General features: G+C 54.0%; 1 protein-coding gene across 1 annotated transcript; it reads right to left on the reverse strand.

The window, feature by feature from the left end:
* Nucleotides 1-6,232: 6,232 nt before the first annotated feature.
* LOC138361505 (uncharacterized) lies at nucleotides 6,233-9,273 on the reverse strand. Its single transcript, XM_069320804.1, has 2 exons — nucleotides 9,100-9,273; nucleotides 6,233-8,985 (listed from the first exon to the last, which is right to left on the reverse strand). The coding sequence occupies exons 1-2, from the start codon at nucleotides 9,259-9,261 to the stop codon at nucleotides 8,473-8,475; spliced, it is 675 nt and encodes a 224-aa protein (XP_069176905.1). The 5' UTR covers nucleotides 9,262-9,273; the 3' UTR covers nucleotides 6,233-8,472.
* Nucleotides 9,274-18,060: the final 8,787 nt, after the last annotated feature.

Here is an 18,060-nt window from a genome sequence, read left to right on the forward strand (position 1 = left end):
CAATCTTTGACGGCTTTGGTTACATTTATTAAACAGTTTACAAGCATGAAAAATTGCCAATCAACTGTTGTTATTGTTATAAACAGCCTCCTGGTGCTTCAGGGCTCATTAACTGTTTAATATTTGTAAACAAAGCCGCCAAAGATTAAGAAAAGATGGACAGGTTCGTAAGTGTTTGCGTAAGTGCTTTCGTGAATCTGGCTCCTGAACTAGACTCAATAATACGGGTGCTCACTTGCACTCAAGATGCAACTCCAAACAATTGCAACAAAACAATAACAACAATGTTATTTGCCTACAACGCTGCGTACTAGTGGCTCTAGGTAATGTATGTACTAGCTCTATCTATAAATACAACATTATGTTGTAAATCATCTATGTGTGTGTACTTTTCCTCAATAAAAATTTTAATTTGAATTTTAAATTTGAATTTGGGTCACTGAGACGGTTTCCATGGAGACCAAACACACACCGAAACTACGACGTTGGTACAACGTTGGAACAAGTTTTAACACCTAACCAGTTATAACAACCAATATAGCAAGTTGTAACAACGTTCTAATACGTTATAAACACGATGTAACCACGTTATTACAAGTTGTAACAAGCGGAAAATAGAGACAGTTTCGGTTTGTGTTTCCAGGGTGGTAAACCCTCACAAATTACCTTAATACATGTCATTAAGGACGACAATCAAAACAATTACTTTATCTGTTCGTATCACACAGATAAGAACAGTTGACTACAAATCAGTTTAATCAAAACCACAATTTGGGATATTTACAATGATTAATTACGTTAATTACTGTCATCCAGACAGTTAACAACAACAGTAATTTACGTTAATGACCACCTGTCACTCAGTCCGACAACTGAAGCAATAATTAACAGTAATTACTCTGTCATCAAGACAATTAAACAATCAGTAAGTAATTAGTACTGACACACGGAGGACAGCTTAATCAAGACAAATTACATTAACACAACTATATATCACTCAAGACAGCTTCCCAAACAAGAATGTGTCACCTCACATAATTACGCTAATTACACTGCCTCACCGGACAGTTAATGACCACAACCAATTTACTTCACTGACTCTTCAATTAACCTCGTCACGCAGACAAACACGATAACACTACATCCCGTCCTCTTAAAGTAATGTCGCTTTTCGCTCGTCTGCTTTGGCCAAAATTGGACATAATATGAAATGAAATCGGCTCATGAAAGTGACGTACTGTCCCGTTTTCTGTTTGAGTCGTCCGGCCTACTCGGTAAGGTTAGGAGAGGAAACTTTCAATTAACGTTTTTTCATGACGTTTTGAAACTTTAAGAGAATTTCCCGCTGTCCTAACCTCTTAGCGTGCTCGGGTGGGACAGCGCAGTGGGACACAGAGGAGGCAGCGTGCGTTGTGCTTCTGGGTCACAAAAGTGAGTTAGGTTCTCTCCCAGGTGATGGCAAAGGAGCTTACGGAGTCACAGCTAAGCAGAAGGGAGGAACGAAATGGCACTCGCCCCTACAGTGGTGAGGTGGGCTGTGTACAGTGGGTGCTCATCAGATCATTTGGGAATGCATCGGATGAGGGAGTGGGGAATGGAGGGGAGAACGAAGGGAATAGAGTAGGGGATGGTGGGGAGGACAAGGAACGAGGGAGTGGGGAATGGCAGGGAGTTCGAGGGAGTGGGGAATGGCAGGGAGGACGAGGGGATGGGGAAGTTGGGGATGACGAAGGAGTAGAGTGGGGGATGGTGGGAGGACAAGGGACGAGGGAGTGGGGAATAGTAGGGAGGACGAGGGGGACCGGGGACCGGAGAGTGGGGAATGGCGGGGAGGACGAGAGGACAGGGAAGGGTTGCTGAGCCACAGCAACGCATGGCCGGGTACAGCTAGTAGTAAATACAGAAACTCACCAAGGCCAACACGAGCAGTGACCTGCAACATTCGTAACCACGAAACATTGCTGTGACTGAGAGTGAGAAAGTTAGGGCAGTGTTCTCCGTCAGTTCTCCCAGACAACCCGTTTCTTCAAAGGTCGCAGGACAACAGCTCTAAAGTTCTTTCTTTGTTCCAACAAGCTCTAAAAATCGAACTTTTGTAGCAATTCTTACCAGGCATTAAGAGAAAAGTCTTTTGTTTGTTGCATGCAGTTTGGCTTTTTTGTTTTGTTTTATGTGTTGCCGCCCCGGCGTGGAGTCCTTGCTATCGTACTCGTCAAAAAGGACCTTTTTTCATGAAATATTACTAAAATACTTCCATAAAAACTTTATTATACCACCTCCTCTCTTTTTTGTAATTTATCAAAGGCATAAAAGACTTTCGCTTCAACACTGAACTGAAAAAAAAATAACTTTGAAAATCTTCAGACATGTATTCTTGAAACATCTGAGAAAAACTCCTCCTGAGGTGTTTCCTCACCTGCTTCTCAGAGTGTTCAGGGAAATGTTCATTGTTCTACGCCAGAGTGTTCTTCATGAGAATGTTCTTGGCTCTCAACTTACTTGTTCCTCAGTAATATCAATTGTTCTCCACTGACGATGTTCTAGGTAATGTTGATTAATCTATGCAAGCGTTTTTATTTTGATTTATCTATATTGTATGTGGGTGTAGGTGTAGAGGAGACGGGTGTAGGTGTAGAGGAGATGGGTGTAGGTGTAGAGGAGACGGGTGTAGGTGTAGAGGAGACAGGTGTAGGTGTAGAGGAGACGGGTGTAGGTGTAGAGGAGACAGGTGTAGGTGTAGAGGAGGGTGTAGGTGTAGAGGAGACGGGTGTAGGTGTAGAGGAGACGGGTGTAGGTGTAGAGGAGACGGGTGTAGGTGTAGAGGAGACAGGTGTAGGTGTAGAGGAGACGGGTGTAGGTGTAGAGGAGACGCGTGTAGGTGTAGAGGAGACGGGTGTAGGTGTAGAGGAGACGGGTGTAGGTGTAGAGGAGACGGGTGTAGGTGTAGAGGAGACGGGTGTAGGTGTAGAGGAGACGGGTGAAGGTGTAGAGGAGGAGGGGTGTAGGTGTAGAGGAGACGGGTGTAGAGGAGGAGGGTGTAGGTGTTGAGGAGACGGGTGTAAGTGTGGAAGAGACAGGTGTAGGTGTAGAAGAGACAGGTGTAGGTGTAGAGGTGGGTGTAGGTGAAGAGGGTATAGGTGTAGAAGAGACAGGTGTAGGTGTAGAGGAGATGGGTGAAGGTGTAGAGGAGGAGAGTGTAGGTGTAGAGGAGATGGGTGTAGGTGTAGAGGAGGAGGGTATAGGTGTAGAAGAGACAGGTGTAGGTGTGGAAGAGACAGGTGTAGGTGTAGAGGAGACGGGTATAGGTGTAGAGGAGACTGGTGTAGGTGTAGAGGAGACAGGTGAAAGTGTAGAGGAAGAGGGTGTAGGTGTAGAGGAGACGGGTGTAGAGGAGACGGGTGTAGAGGAGGAGGGTGTAGGTGTGGAAGAGACAGGTGCAGGTGTAGAAGAGACAGGTGTAGGTGTAGAAGAGACAGGTGTAGGTGTAGAAGAGACAGGTGTAGGTGTAGAGGAGGGTGTAGGTGTAGAGGAGACGGGTGTAGGTGTACAGGAGACGGGTGTAGGTGTAGAGGAGACGGGTGTAGGTGTAGAGGAGACAGGTGTAGGTGTAGAGGAGACGGGTGTAGGTGTAGAGGAGACGGGTGTAGGTGTAGAGGAGACGGGTGTAGGTGTAGAGGAGACGGGTGTACGTGTAGAGAAGACGGGTGTAGGTGTAGAGGAGACGGGTGTAGGTGTTGAGGAGGTGGGTGTAGGTGTAGAGGAGACGGGTGTAGGTGTAGAGGAGACGGGTGTAGGTGTAGAAGAGAAGGTTGTAGGTGTAGAGGAGACGGGTGTAGGTGTAGAGGAGACGGGTGTGGGTATAGAGAAGGGTGTAGATGTAGAGGAGGAGGGTGTTGGTGTAGAGGAGGAGGGTGTAGGTGTAGGAGACGGGTGTAGGTGTAGGGGAGACGGGTGTAGGTGTAGAGGAGGTGGGTGTAGGTGGAGAGGAGACAGGTGAAGGTGTAGAGCAGGAGGGTGTAGGTGTAGAGGAGAAATGTGTAGGTGTTGTGGAGACGTGTAGGTGTAGAAGAGACAGATGTAGAGGTGGGTGTAGGTGGTGAGGAGGAGGGTGTAGGTGTAGAAGAGACAGGTGTAGGTGTAGAAGAGACAGGTGTAGGTGTAGAGGTGGGTGTAGGTGGTGAAGAGGGTGTAGGTATAGAAGAGACAGGTGTAGGTGTAGAGGTGGGTGTAGCTGTAGAAGAGACAGGTGTAGGTGTAGAGGAGATGGGTGTAGGTGTGGAGGAGACGGGTGTAGGTGTGGAGGAGACGGGTGTAGGTGTAGAGACGGGTGTAGGTGTAGAGGAGACGGGTGTAGGTGTAGAGGAGACGGGTGTAGGTGTAGAGGAGACGGGTGTAGGTGTAGAGACGGATGTAGGTGTAGACGAGACGGGTGTAGGTGTAGAGGAGGTGGGTGTAGGTGTAGAGGAGGAGGGTGTAGGTGTAGAGGAGATGGGTGTAGGTGTAGAGGAGGAGGGTGTAGGTGTAGAGGAGGTGGGTGTAGGTGTAGGGGAGGTGGGTGTAGGTGTAGGGGAGACGGGTGTAGGTGTAGAGGAGACAGGTGTAGGTGTGGAGGAGACGGGTGTAGGTGTAGAGGAGACGGGTGTAGGTGTGGAGACGGGTGTAGGTGTAGAGGAGACGGGTGTAGGTGTAGAGACGGGTGTAGGTGTAGAGTAGGTGGGTGTAGGTGTAGAGGAGGAGGGTGTAGGTGTAGAGGAGATGGGTGTAGAGGAGGAGGGTGTAGGTGTAAAGGAGGTGGGTGTAGGTGTAGAGAAGATAGGTGTAGGTGTGGAGGAGACGGGTGTAGGTGTAGAGGAGGCGGGTTTATGTGTAGAGGAGACGGGTGTACGTGTAGAGAAGACGGGTGTACGTGTAGAGAAGACGGGTGTAGGTGTAGAGGAGACGGGTGTAGGTGGACAGGGAGGCAAGGAAGGGCCTTCAGGCCATTATACATAAGTATACATGAATACAATATAAAGTATATATATATACAACATGTGTATCAAAACTATGTCTATGTGGTATACATCTCACAATCCCATAATCTAATTTAATGTTAGAGGACAATGTAATGAACAATAATGAAAGGGAAATTACACAGTATACATGAGAGTAATACATCCGAGACCTAAATTTATACATTCTCCATCATAGTTCACATAATATTTCCTATACAGCATTATGTAGCATTCCATAATATAAGCATATACGGATGTTTTTCAAGCTACATGACATTAGGCTACTGCTATTCACTAGACTTCTAATATATATCCACAAATACATGGCAAGGACTTATGGTACAGATATATAATATACATAGATATATGTGGCACACACTGGCAATACACAATTATTTCTAGTGTGTTGACGAAAAAAGAATACCTACATAAATTAATATTCGTGATACTAGGCTAATCAGCCAAGACATCACTATACAGTTTGAGCACATCATACACCAGCTACAGTATGATCATACTGGTGTATGTGTGGTCATAACACCACCTCACACCCATATGATAATATCACAACACACCATGGTCCAGTATGGTAATATCACAACACACCATGGACCAATATGGTAATACCACAACACACCATGGACCAGTATGGTAATATCACAACACACTATGGACCAGTATGGTAATATCACAACACACCATGGTCCAGTATGGTAATATCACAACACACTATGGACCAGTATGGTAATATCACAACACACCATGGTCCAGTATGGTAATATCACAACACATCAGGGTCCAGTATGGTAATATCACAACACACCATGGTCCAGTATGGTAATATCACAACACACCATGGTCCAGTATGGTAATATCACAACACACCATGGACCAGTATGGTAATATCACAACACACTATGGACCAGTATGGTAATATCACAACACACCATGGACCAGTATGGTAATATCACAACACACCATGGACCAGTATGGTAATATCACAACACACCATGGTCCAGTATGGTAATATCACAACACATCATGGACCAGTATGGTAATATCACAACACACCATGGACCAGTATGGTAATATCACAACACACCATGGTCCAGTATGGTAATATCACAACACACCATGGACCAGTATGGTAATATCACAACACACCATGGACCAGTATGGTAATATCACAACACACCATGGACCAGTATGGTAATATCACAACACACCATGGACCAGTATGGTAATATCACAACACACCATGGACCAGTATGGTAATATCACAACACACCATGGTCCAGTATGGTAATATCACAACACATCAGGGTCCAGTATGGTAATATCACAACACACCATGGACCAGTATGGTAATATCACAACACACCATGGTCCAGTATGGTAATATCACAACACACCATGGACCAGTATGGTGATATATATGAGCAGTGATAGTGATATATCAGTAAATGTAAGGAGGAAAAATATCAGTGAGGTGATAATGCAGTAAAAGTGAAATGATGTTGGTGTAGCAGTGATAGTGTTATGTGATAGTGAGCTGTTGGTGATATAACAGTGACAACAGCTGTCATATAGTGACACCAACAATTTGTTACTCAACATGGTCAGTATATGACCCCAAGTGTGGGGCCTGAGGTGATGGTGATATATAGAGGTGATAGTGAAGCTATAGTGATACAGCAATGATAGGTTACAGTACTGAGAAGATATAGCATTGATGGTGATACAGCCGTGATTGTCAGGTATATGATACCAAAGAATAAATATCAAAGATAGTGAAGTTATGATGATATAGTGATAAAAGTCTGTCCTTAAATTACATTGGAATCAAAACACGCAGTCCATGGTGACGCAAGAGTGATGGTGGTGTTGTTACAGTGAACTAGAGTGGTAGCACAACACCACAGTAGTGATGGTGGTGGTACAGTGAACTAGAGTGGCAGCACAACACCACAGTAGTGATGGTGGTGGTACAGTGAACTAGAGTGGTAGCACAACACCACAGTAGTGATGGTGATGGTACAGTGAACTAGAGTGGCAACACTATAGTAGTGATGGTGATGGTACAGTGAACTAGAGTGGCAACACAACACCACAGTAGTGCTGGTGGTGGTACAGTGAACTAGAGTGGCAGCACAACACCACAGTAGTGATGGTGGTGGTACAGTGAACTAGAGTGGCAGCACAACACCACAGTAGTGATGGTGATGGTACAGTGAACTAGAGTGGCAACACTATAGTAGTGATGGTGATGGTACAGTGAACTAGAGTGGCAACACAACACCACAGTAGTGATGGTGGTGGTACAGTGAACTAGAGTGGCAGCACAACACCACAGTAGTGATGGTGGAGGTACAGTGAACTAGAGTGGCAGCACAACACCACAGTAGTGATGGTGGTGGTACAGTGAACTAGAGTGGCAGCACAACACCACAGTACTTATGGTGATGGTACAGTGAACTAGAGTTGCAGCATAACACCACAGCAGTGATAGTGATGGTACAGTGAACTAGAGTGGCAGCATAACACCACAGTAGTGATGGTGGTGGTACAGTGAACTAGAGAGGCAGCACAACACCACAGTAGCGGTGGTACAGTGAACTAGAGTGGCTGCACAACACCACAGTAGTGATGGTGGTGGTACAGTGAACTAGAGTGGCAGCACAACACCACAGTAGTGATGGTGCTGGTACAGTGAACTAGAGTGGCAGCACAACACCACCGTTGTGATGGTGATGGTACAGTGAACTAGAGTGGCAGCACAACACCACAGTAGTGATGGTACAGTGAACTAGAGTGACAGCACAACACCACAGTAGTGATGGTGGTGGTACAGTGAACTAGAGTGGCAGCACAACACCACAGTAGTGATGGTACAGTGAACTAGAGTGGCAGCACAACACCACAGTGATGATGGTGATGGTACAGTGAACTAGAGTGGCAGCACAACACCACAGTAGTGATGGTGGTGGTACAGTGAACTAGAGTGGCAGCACAACACCACAGTGATGATGGTGATGGTACAGTGAACTAGAGTGGCAGCACAACACCACAGTAGTGATGGTGGTGGTACAGTGAACTAGAGTGGCAGCACAACACCACAGTGATGATGGTGATGGTACAGTGAACTAGAGTGGCAGCACAACACCACAGTAGTGATGGTGGTGGTACAGTGAACTAGAGTGGCAGCACAACACCACAGTGATGATGGTGATGGTACAGTGAACTAGAGTGGCAGCACAACACCACAGTAGTGGTGATAGTGAACTAGAGTGGCAGCACAACACCACAGTAGTGATGGTGGTGGTACAGTGAACTAGAGTGGCAGCACAACACCACAGTAGTGATGGTGGTGGTACAGTGAACTAGAGTGGCAGCACAACACCACAGTAGTGATGGTGATGGTACAGTGAACTAGAGTGGCAGCACAACACCACAGTAGTGATGGTGATGGTACAGTGAACTAGAGTGGCAGCACAACACCACAGTCCACCACAGTCACCTCCGTAATGTCACTGTGGTTGACTGCTGCCCTCACCACATCCAGGCCGCTCACCACATCACCGAAGACATGTGGCCACTGGTGACCACCCTGGAGGTCCCTGGTGGTGATGACGAACTGGGCACTCCTGGGACCCCACGGCCCCCACCTGCCCCGCACAGTTCCTGCCCGGGCTGACTCCCGGTACTGCCCCTGGAGGTCAGGCAGCAGTGGGGCTCCTCCCTTACCATCATTACTCTCGTAGTCTCCGCCCATCACACACTCCCCCGGCTCACCCTTGTACCACACCTGTAACAGTTTAGTGTTGCGGTAGGTGTGGCCCCGCTGGCCCGTACACAACAACACAAACTGTCTGGCCAGCGGAGTGTTAGGGGTCAGCCGGATGGTGACCCGCCCTCTTGTTGACCCCGCCCACCCGAGGTCAAGGAACGCCAGGGTGCAGGAGGGCTCCAGCACGCCCACAACCTCACTCTCCTGCAGGAAATGAAAAAAATCATGCTGATAACTATAACAAAATGTTATCATATTAGTTACGATAACTCAGTAAATCAGTAATGTCAGTAAGACTAGTGGGTGTAATAAAGTAACCTGGAGGGTGTGGGCGTCGGCGGGCGTGGGCTGACGCAGGAGTGGGTGGAGGTACAGCTGTCCGTCTTGTAGAGTAATCCTGGCGGAGCGGCGGCCATCTTGGTCTTCCTGGACGGCCACCACCCGGCCAGCCTCCACCAGCCTCTTGACGGGCTCCCTCATCCTGCGGAGGTCCTCAACCTGTGGACAGTGTCAGCCCCATTATCACCTGTGGTCAGTGTCAGTCATATTATCACCAGTGGACAGTGTCAGCACCATTATCACCTGTGGTCAGTGTCAGCCCCATTATTACCTGTGGACAGTGTCAGCCCCATTATCACCTGTGGTCAGTGTCAGCCCCATTATCACCTGTGGACAGTGTCAGCCCCATTATCACCAGTGGGCAGAGTCAGCCCCATTAGCACCAGTGGTCAGTGTCAGCCCCATTATCACCTGTGGTCAGTGTCAGCCCCATTATCACCTGTGGTCAGTGTCAGCCCCATTATCACCTGTGGTCAGTGTCAGCCCCATTATCACCTGTGGTCAGTGTCAGCCCCATTATCACCTGTGGACAGTGTCAGCCCCATTATCACCTGTAGGCAGTGACAGCCCCATTATCACCTGTGGACAGTGTCAGCCCCATTATCACCTGTGGTCAGTGTCAGCCCCATTATTACCTGTGGACAGTGTCAGCCCCATTATCACCTGTAGGCAGTGACAGCCCCATTATCACCTGTGGACAGTGTCAGCCCCATTATCACCTGTGGTCAGTGTCAGCCCCATTATCACCTGTGGACAGTGTCAGCCCCATTATCACCTGTGGTCAGTGTCAGCCCCATTATCACCTGTGGTCAGTGTTAGCCCCATTATCACCTGTGGACAGTGTCAGCCCCATTATCACCAGTGGGCAGAGAGAGCCCCATTATCACCTGTGGTCAGTGTCAGCCCCATTATCACCAGTCGGCAGAGTCAGCCCCATTATCACCAGTGGGGAGTGTCAGCCCCATTATCACCTGTGGTCAGTGTCAGCCCCATTATCACCTGTGGACAGTGTCAGCCCCATTATCACCTGTGGTCAGTGTTAGCCCCATTATCACCACTGGGCAGAGTCAGCCCCATTATCACCTGTGGTCAGTGTCAGCCCCATTATCACCTGTGATCAGCGTCAGCCCTATTATTACCTGTGGTCAGCGTCAGCCCCATTATCACCAGTGGGCAGAGTCAGCCCCATTATCACCTGTGGACAGTGTCAGCCCCATTATCACCTGTGGTCAGTGTCAGCCCCATTATGACCTGTGGTCAGTGTCAGCCCCATTATCACTTGTGGTCAGTGTCAGCCCCATTATCACCTGTGGACAGTGTCAGCCCCATTATCACCAGTGGGCAGTGTCAGCCCCATTATCACCTGTGGTCAGCGTCAGCCCCATTATGACCTGTGGTCAGTGTCAGCCCCATTATGACCTGTGGTCAGTGTCAGCCCCATTATTACTAGTGGTCAGTGTCAGCCCCATTATCACCTGTGGACAGTGTCAGCCCCATTATCACCAGTGGGCAGAGTCAGCCCCATTATCACCTGTGGTCACTGTCAGCCCCATTATCACCTGTGGTCAGTGTCAGCCCCATTATCACCTGTGGTCAGTGACAGCCCCATTATGCTGGACCTGTAGCTCCAGCCCCCCCCCCCTACTGGCAGGGGGTTGGTGCTGGACCTGTAGCACCAACCCCCCCCCTCTACTGGCAGGGGGTTGGTGCTGGACCTGTAGCTCCAGCCCCCCTCAACTGGAAGGGGGGTTGTGCTAGACCTGTAGCTTCAGCCCCCCTCTACTGGCAGGGGGTTGTGCTGGACCTGTAACTTTAGCCCCCCTCTACTGGCAGGGGGGTTGGTGCTGAACCTGTAGCTCCAGCCCCCTCTACTCTCAAGAGGATGGTGCTGAACCAATAGTTCCAGCCCCCTCTACTCTCAGGGGGTTTATGCTGGACCTGTAGCTCCAGCCCCCTCCCTACTGGCTGGGGGTTGGTGCTAGACCTGTAGCTCTAGCCCCCTTCTTCTGGCAAGGGGTTAGTGTTGGATCTGTAGCTCCAGCCCCCCTCTACTGGCAGGGGGTTGGTTCTGGACCTGTAGCTCCAGCCCCTCAACTGGCAGGGGGTTGTTGCTGGACCTGTAACTCCAGCCCCCCTCTACTGGCAGGGGGTTGGTGCTAGACTTGTGGCTCCAGCCACACTCTACTGGCAGGGGGTTGGCCCTGAATCTGTAGCTCCAGCCCTCTCTACTGGCAGGGGGTTGATGCTGGACCGGTAGCTCTGGCCCCCCCTCTACTGGCAGGGTGTTGGTGCTGGACCTGTAGCTGCAGCCCCCTCTACGGGCAGGGTGGGGTTGGTCCTGAACCTGTAACTCCAGCCCCCCTCTACTGGCAGGGGGTTGGTGCTGGACCTGTAGCTCCAGTCCCCTCTACTGGCAGGGGTTGGTGCAGGACTAGTAGTTCCAACCCCCCTCTACTGACAGGGGGTAGATGCTGGACCTGTAGTTCCAGCCCCCCTCTACTGGAAGAGGGTTGGTGCCGGACCTGTAGCTCAAGCCCCCCTCTACTGGAAGAGGGTTGGTGCTGGATGTATAGCTCCAGCCCCCCTCTACTGGCAGGGGGTTGGTGCTTGACGTGTAGCTCCAGCCCCCCTCTACTCTCAGGGGGTTGGTGCTGGACCTGTAGCTCCAGTCCCGCTCTACTGGCTGGGGGTTGGTGCAGGATCTGTAGCTCTAGCCCCCTGTACTGGCAGGGGGTTGGTGCTGCACCTGTAGCTCCAGCCCCCCCCCCTCTACTGGCAGGGGGTTGGTGTTGGACTTGTAGCTCCAGACCCCTCTACTGGCAGGGGGTTGGTGTGGGATCTGTAGCTCTAGCCCCCTCTACTGGCAGGATGGGGGGGGGGGGGGGTTGGTGCTGGACCTGTAGCTCCAGCCCCCCCCCCTCTATTGGCAGGGGATTGGAGGTGGACCTGTAGCTCCAGCCCTCCTCTACTGGCAGGGGGTTGGTGCTGTAGCTTTAGCTCCAGCCCTCCTCTACTGGCAGGGGAGGGGGGGGGGGTTGGTCCTGCATCTGTAGCTAAAGCACTCCTCTACTGGCAGGGGGTTGACCCTGGATCTGTAGCTCCAGCCCCCTTTAGTGGCAGGGGGTTGCTGCTGAACCTATAGCTCAAGCCCCTTCCTACTAGCAGGGGATTGATGATGGACCTGTAGCTCCAGCCCCCCCTCCCTCTTCTGGCAGGGGGTTGGTGCTGAACCTTCAGTTCCTTCCCACTCTACTGGCAGGGATTTGGTGCTTCACCTGTAGCTCCACCTACCCCTCTACTAGCAGGGGGTTGGTGCTGGACCTGTAGCTCTAGCTCCCCTCTATTGGCAGGGGGTTGGCCCTGAATCTGTAGCTCCAGCACCCTCTACAGGCAGGGGGTTGGTGCTGGACCTGTAGCTCCAGGCTACCTCTAATGGCAGGGAGTTGATGCTGGACCTGTAGCTCCAGCCCCCCTCTACTGGCAGGAGGTTGGTGCTGGACCTGTAGATCCAGCCCCCCTCTACTAACAGGGGGTTGAAGCTGGACCTGTAGCTCCAGCCCTCCTCTCCTGGCACCGGGTTGATGCTCGACCTGTAGCTCCAGCCCCCCCCCTTCTACTGGCAGGGGGTTGGTGCTGGACCTGTAGCTCCAGCCCCCCCCCCCTCCACTGGCAGGGGGTTGAAGCTGGACCTGTAGCTCCAGCCCTCCTCTCCTGGCACCGGGTTGATGCTCGACCTGTAGCTCCAGCCCCCCCCCTCTACTGGCAGGGGGTTGGTGATGGACCTGTAGCTCCAGCCCCCCCCCCCCTCTACTGGCAGGGGGTTGGTGCTGAACCTGTAGCTCCAGCCCCCTCTACTGGCAGGGGGTTGGTGCTTGACCTGCAGCTCCAGCCTCCTCTACTGGCAGGGGGATGGTGCTGGACCTGTAGCTCCAGCCCCCCTCTACTGGCAGGGGGTTGATGCTGGACCTATAGCTCAAGCCCCCTCTCTACTGGCAGGGGGTTGGTGCAGGACCTGTAGCTCCAGGCCCCTCTCCAGGCAGGGGGTTCCTGCTAGACCTGAAGCTCTAGGCCCCCCCCCACCTCTACTGGCAGAGGGTTGGAGATGGACCTGTAGCTCCAGCCATCCTCTATAGCCAGGGGGTTGGCCCTGAATCTGTAGCTCCACTCCGCCCTCTACTGGCAGGGGGTTGGTGCTGGACCTGTAGCTCCAGCCCCCCTCTACTGGCAGGGGGTTGGCCCTGAATCTGTAGCTCCAGCCCCCTCTACTGGCAGGGGGATGATGCTGGACCTGTAGCTCTAGCCCCGCCTTTTACTGGCAGGGGGTTGGTGCTGGACCTGTAGCTGCAGCCCCCTCTACGGGCAGGGTGGGGTTGGTCCTGAACCTGTAACTCCAACCCCCCTCTACTGGCAGGGGGATGGTGCTGGACCTGTAGCTCCAGCCCCCTTCTACTGGCAGGGGGTTGGTGCTGGACCTGTAACTCCAGCCCCCCTCTACTAGGAGGGGGGTTGGTGCTGGAACTGTAGCTCCAGCCCCCCTCTACTGGCAGGGGGTTGGTGCTGAACCTGTAGCTCCAGACCTGTAGCCACTGGCAGGAGGTTGGTGCTGTAGCTGTAGCTCCAGCCCCCTCTACTGGCAAGGGGGTGGTCCTGGACCTGTAGCTCCAGTCCCCCCCCCCTCTATTGGCATGGGGTTGGTGCTGCACCTGTAGCTCCAGTCCCCCCCCTCAATTGGCATGGGGTTGGTGCTGCACCTGTAGCTCCAGCTCCCCTCTACTGGCAGGGAGTTGGCGCTGGATCTGTAGCTCCAGCCCCCCTCTACTGGCAGGAGGTTAGTGCTGAACCTGCAGTTCCTTCCCCCCCTCTACTGGCAGGGGGGTGGTGCTTGACCTGCAGCTCCAGCCCCCCCCCTCTACTGGCAAGGGGATGGTGCTTGACCTGTAGCTCCAGCCCCCCCTCTACTGGTAGGGGGTTGATGCTAGACCTGTAGCTCTACCCCCCTCTACTGGTAGGGGGTTGATGCTAGACCTGTAGCTCGAGCCCCCCTCAACTGGCAGGGGATTGGTGCTAGACCTGTAGCTCTAACCCCCTCTACTGGCAGGGGGTTGATCCTGGACCTGTAGCTCCGGCCCCCTGTACTAGCAGGGGATTGATGATGGACCTGTAGCTCCAGCCCCTTCTACTGGCATGGGGTTGGTCCTGGACCTGTAGCTCCAGCCCCGCCCCCTCTCTACTGGGAGGGGGTTGGTGCTGGACCTGTAGCTCCAGCCCCGCTCTACTGGCAGGGGGTTGGTGTTGGACTTGTAGCTCCAGCCTTGCTCTGTTGGCAGGGGGTTGGTGCTAGACCTGTAGCTCCAGCCCCACACTGCTGGCAAGGAGTAGGTGCTGGACCTGTAGTTCCAGCCCCCCTCTACTGGCAGGGGGTTGGTGCTTGACCTGCAGCTAAAGCCTCCTCTACAGGCAAGGGGATGGTGCTGGACCTGTAGCTCCAGCCCCCCTCTACTGGCAGGGGGTTGATGCTAGACCTGTAGCTCCAGCCCCCCTCTACTGGCAGGGGATTGGTGCTTGACCTGTAACTAAAGCCTCCTCTACAGGCAAGGGGATGGTGCTGGACCTGTAGCTCCAGCCCCCCTCTACTGGCAGGGGGTTGATGCTAGACCTGTAGCTCCAGCCCCCCTCTACTGGCAGGGGATTGGTGCTAGACCTGTAGCTCCAGCCACCCTCTACTGGCAGGGGGTTGGTGCTGGACCTGTAGCTCCGGCCCCCCTGTACTAGCAGGGGATTGATGATGGACCTGTAGCTCCAGCCCCTTCTACTGGCATGGGGTTGGTCCTGGCGCTGTAGCTCCAGCCCCCCCTCTACAGGCAGGGGGTTGGTGCTGGACCTGTAGCTCCAGAATCCCCACTCTACTGGCAGGGGGTTGGTGCTGAACCTGTAGCTCTAGCCTCCCCCTCTACTGGCAGGGGGTTGGTACTGAACCTGTACCTCCAGCCCACCTCTACCGGCAGGGGGGGGGGGGGGGGGTTGGAGCTGGACCTGTAGCTCCAGCCTCCCCCCTCTTCAGGCAGGGGGTTGGTGCTGGACCTGTAGCTCCAGCCTCCCCCCTCTACTGGCAGTGGGTTGGAGCTGGACCTGTAGCTCCAGCCCCCCCCCCTACTGGCAGGGGGTTGGTACTGGACCTGTAACTCCAGGCCCCCTCTACTGGCACGAGGTTGGTGCTGGACCTGTAGCTCCAGCCCCCCTCTACTGGCAGGGGGTTGGTGCTGGACCTGTAGCTCCAGCCCCCCTCTACTGGTAGGGGGTTGTTGCTGAACCTATAGCTCAAGCCCCTTTTCTACTGGCAGGGGGTTGGTGCTTGACCTGTAGCTTCAGCCCCATCTACTGGCAGGGATTTGGTGCTGGACCTGTAGCTCCAGCCCCCTCTACTGGCAGGAGGTTGGTGCTGGACCTGTAGCTCCAGCCCCCCTCTACTGGCAGGGGGTTGGTGCTGGACCTGTAGCTCTAGCTCCCCTCCACTGGAAGGGGGTTGGCCCTGAATCTGTAGCTCCAGCCCCCCCTCTACTGGCAGGGGGTTGGTCCTGGACCTGTAGCTCCAGCCTCCCCCCTCTACTGGCAGGGGATTGGTGCTGGACCTGTAGCTCCAGCCCACCTCTACTGGCAGGGGGTTGGTGCTGAAATTGTAGCTTCAGCTCCCTTCTACCGGCAGGGGGTTGACCCTGGATCTGTAGCGCCAGCCCCCCCCCCCTCAACTGGCAGGGGGTTGGTCCTGGAAATAAAGACTCCAGCCCCCCTCTACCGGCAGAGGGTTGATGCTGGACCTGTAGCTCCAGCCCCCCTCAACTGGCAGGGGGTTGGTGCTGGACTTGTAGCTCCAGCCCCCTTCTACTGGCAGGGGGTTGGTGCTGGACCTGTAGCTCCAGCCCCCTCTACTGGCAGGGGAATGGTGCTGGACTTGTAACTCCAGGCCCCCTCTACTGGCAGGAGGTTGGTGCTGGACCTGTAGCTCCAGCCCCCCTCTACTGGCAGGGTGTTGGTGCTGGACCTGTAGCTCTAGCTCCCCACCACTGGCAGGGGGTTGGCCTTGAATCTGTAGCTCCAGCCCCCCCTCTACTGGCAGGGGGTTGGTGCTGGACCTGTAGCTCCAGCCCCCCTCTACTGGCAGGAGGTTAGTGCTGGACCTGTACATCCAGCCCCCCTCTACTAGCAGGGGGTTGGTGCTGGACCTGTAGCTCTAGCTCCCCTTTACTGGCAGGGGGTTGGCCCTGAATCTGTAGCTCCAGCCCCCTCTACTGGCAGGGGGTTGGTGCTGGACCTGTAGCTCCAGCCCGCCTCTTCTGGCAAAGGGTTGGTGCTGGAACTGTAGCTCCAGCCCCACCCCCCTCTACTAGAAGGGGGTTGGTGCTGGACCTGTAGCTCCAGCCCCCCCTCTAATGGCAGGGGGTTGGTGCTGGACCTGTAGCTCCAGCCCCCCCTCTATTGGCAGGGGGATGGTGCTGGACCTGTAGCTCCAGCCCCCCCCTCTACTGGCAGGGGGTTGGAGATGGACCTGTAGCTCCAGCCATCCTCTATAGCCAGGGGGTTGGCCCTGAATCTGTAGCTCCACTCCGCCTTCTACTGGCAGGGGGGTTGGTGCTGGACCTTTAGCTCCAGCCCCCCTCTACTGGCAGGGGATTGGTCCTGGACCTGTAGCTACAGCCTCCCTCTACTGGCAGGGGTTTGGCGCTGGACCTGTAGCTCCAGCCCCCTTCTACTGGCAGGGGGTTGGTGCTGGACCTGTAGCTCCAGGCCCCCTCTACTGGTAGGGGGTTGGTGCTGGACCTGTAGCTCCAGCCCCCCTCTACTGGCGGGGGGGTTGGGGCTGGCCTTATAGCTCCAGCCCTCCTCTACTGGCAGAGGGTAGGTGCTCGACCTATAGCTCCAGTCCCCTCTACTGGCAGGGGTTGGTGCAGGACTAGTAGTTCCAACCCCCCTCTACTGACAGGGGGTAGGTGCTGGACCTGTAGCTCCAGCCCCCCTCTACTGGAAGAGGGATGGTGCTGGACCTGTAGCTCGGCCCCCTCTACTGGCAGGGGGATCGTGCTGGACCTGTAGCTCCAGCCCCCCTCTACTGGCAGGGGTTGGTGCAGGACTAGTAGTTCCAACCCCCCTCTACTGACAGGGGGTAGGTGCTGGACCTGTAGCTCCAGCCCCCCTCTACTGGAAGAGGGTTGGTGCTGGACCTGTAGCTCCAGCCCCCCTTTACTGGGAGGGGGTTGGTGCTGGACCTGTAGCTCCAGCCCCCCTCTACTGGCAGGGGGTTGGTGCTGGACCAGTAGCTCCAGCCCCCCTCTACTGGCAGGGGGTTGGTGCTGGACCAGTAGCTCCAGCCCCCCTCTACTGGCAGGGGGTTGGTGCTGGACCAGTAGCTCCAGCCCCCCTCTACTGGCAGGGGGTTGGTGCTGCACCTGTATCTCCAGCCCCCCCCCCCTCTACTGGCAGGAGGTTGGTGCTGGACCTGTAGCTCCAGCCCCCCTCTACTGGCAGGGGGTTGGTGCTTGGCCTGCAGCTCCAGCCTCCTCTACTGGCAGGAGGTTGGTGCTGGACCTGTAGATCCAGCCCTCCTCTACTGGCAGGGGGTTGATGCTGGACCTATAGCTCCAGCCCCCCTCTACTGGCAGGGGGGATGGTGCTGGACCTGTAGCTCCAGCCCCCCCTCTATTGGCATGGGGTTGGCCCTGGATCTGCAGCTCCAGCCCCCCTCTACTAGCAGGGGGTTGGTGCTGGACCTGTAGCTCTAGCTCCCCTCTACTGGTAGGGGGTTGGACCTGAATCTGTAGCTCCAGCCCTTTCTACTGGCAGGGGGTTGATGCTGGAACTGTAGCTCTAGGCCCCCCCTCTACTGGCAGGGTGTTGGTGCTGGACCTGTAGCTGCAGCCCCCTCTACGGGCAGGGTGGGGTTGGTCC

The sequence above is a fragment of the Procambarus clarkii genome, unplaced genomic scaffold (assembly GCF_040958095.1).
Source record: "Procambarus clarkii isolate CNS0578487 unplaced genomic scaffold, FALCON_Pclarkii_2.0 HiC_scaffold_422, whole genome shotgun sequence".
Lineage (NCBI taxonomy): Eukaryota > Metazoa > Arthropoda > Malacostraca > Decapoda > Cambaridae > Procambarus > Procambarus clarkii.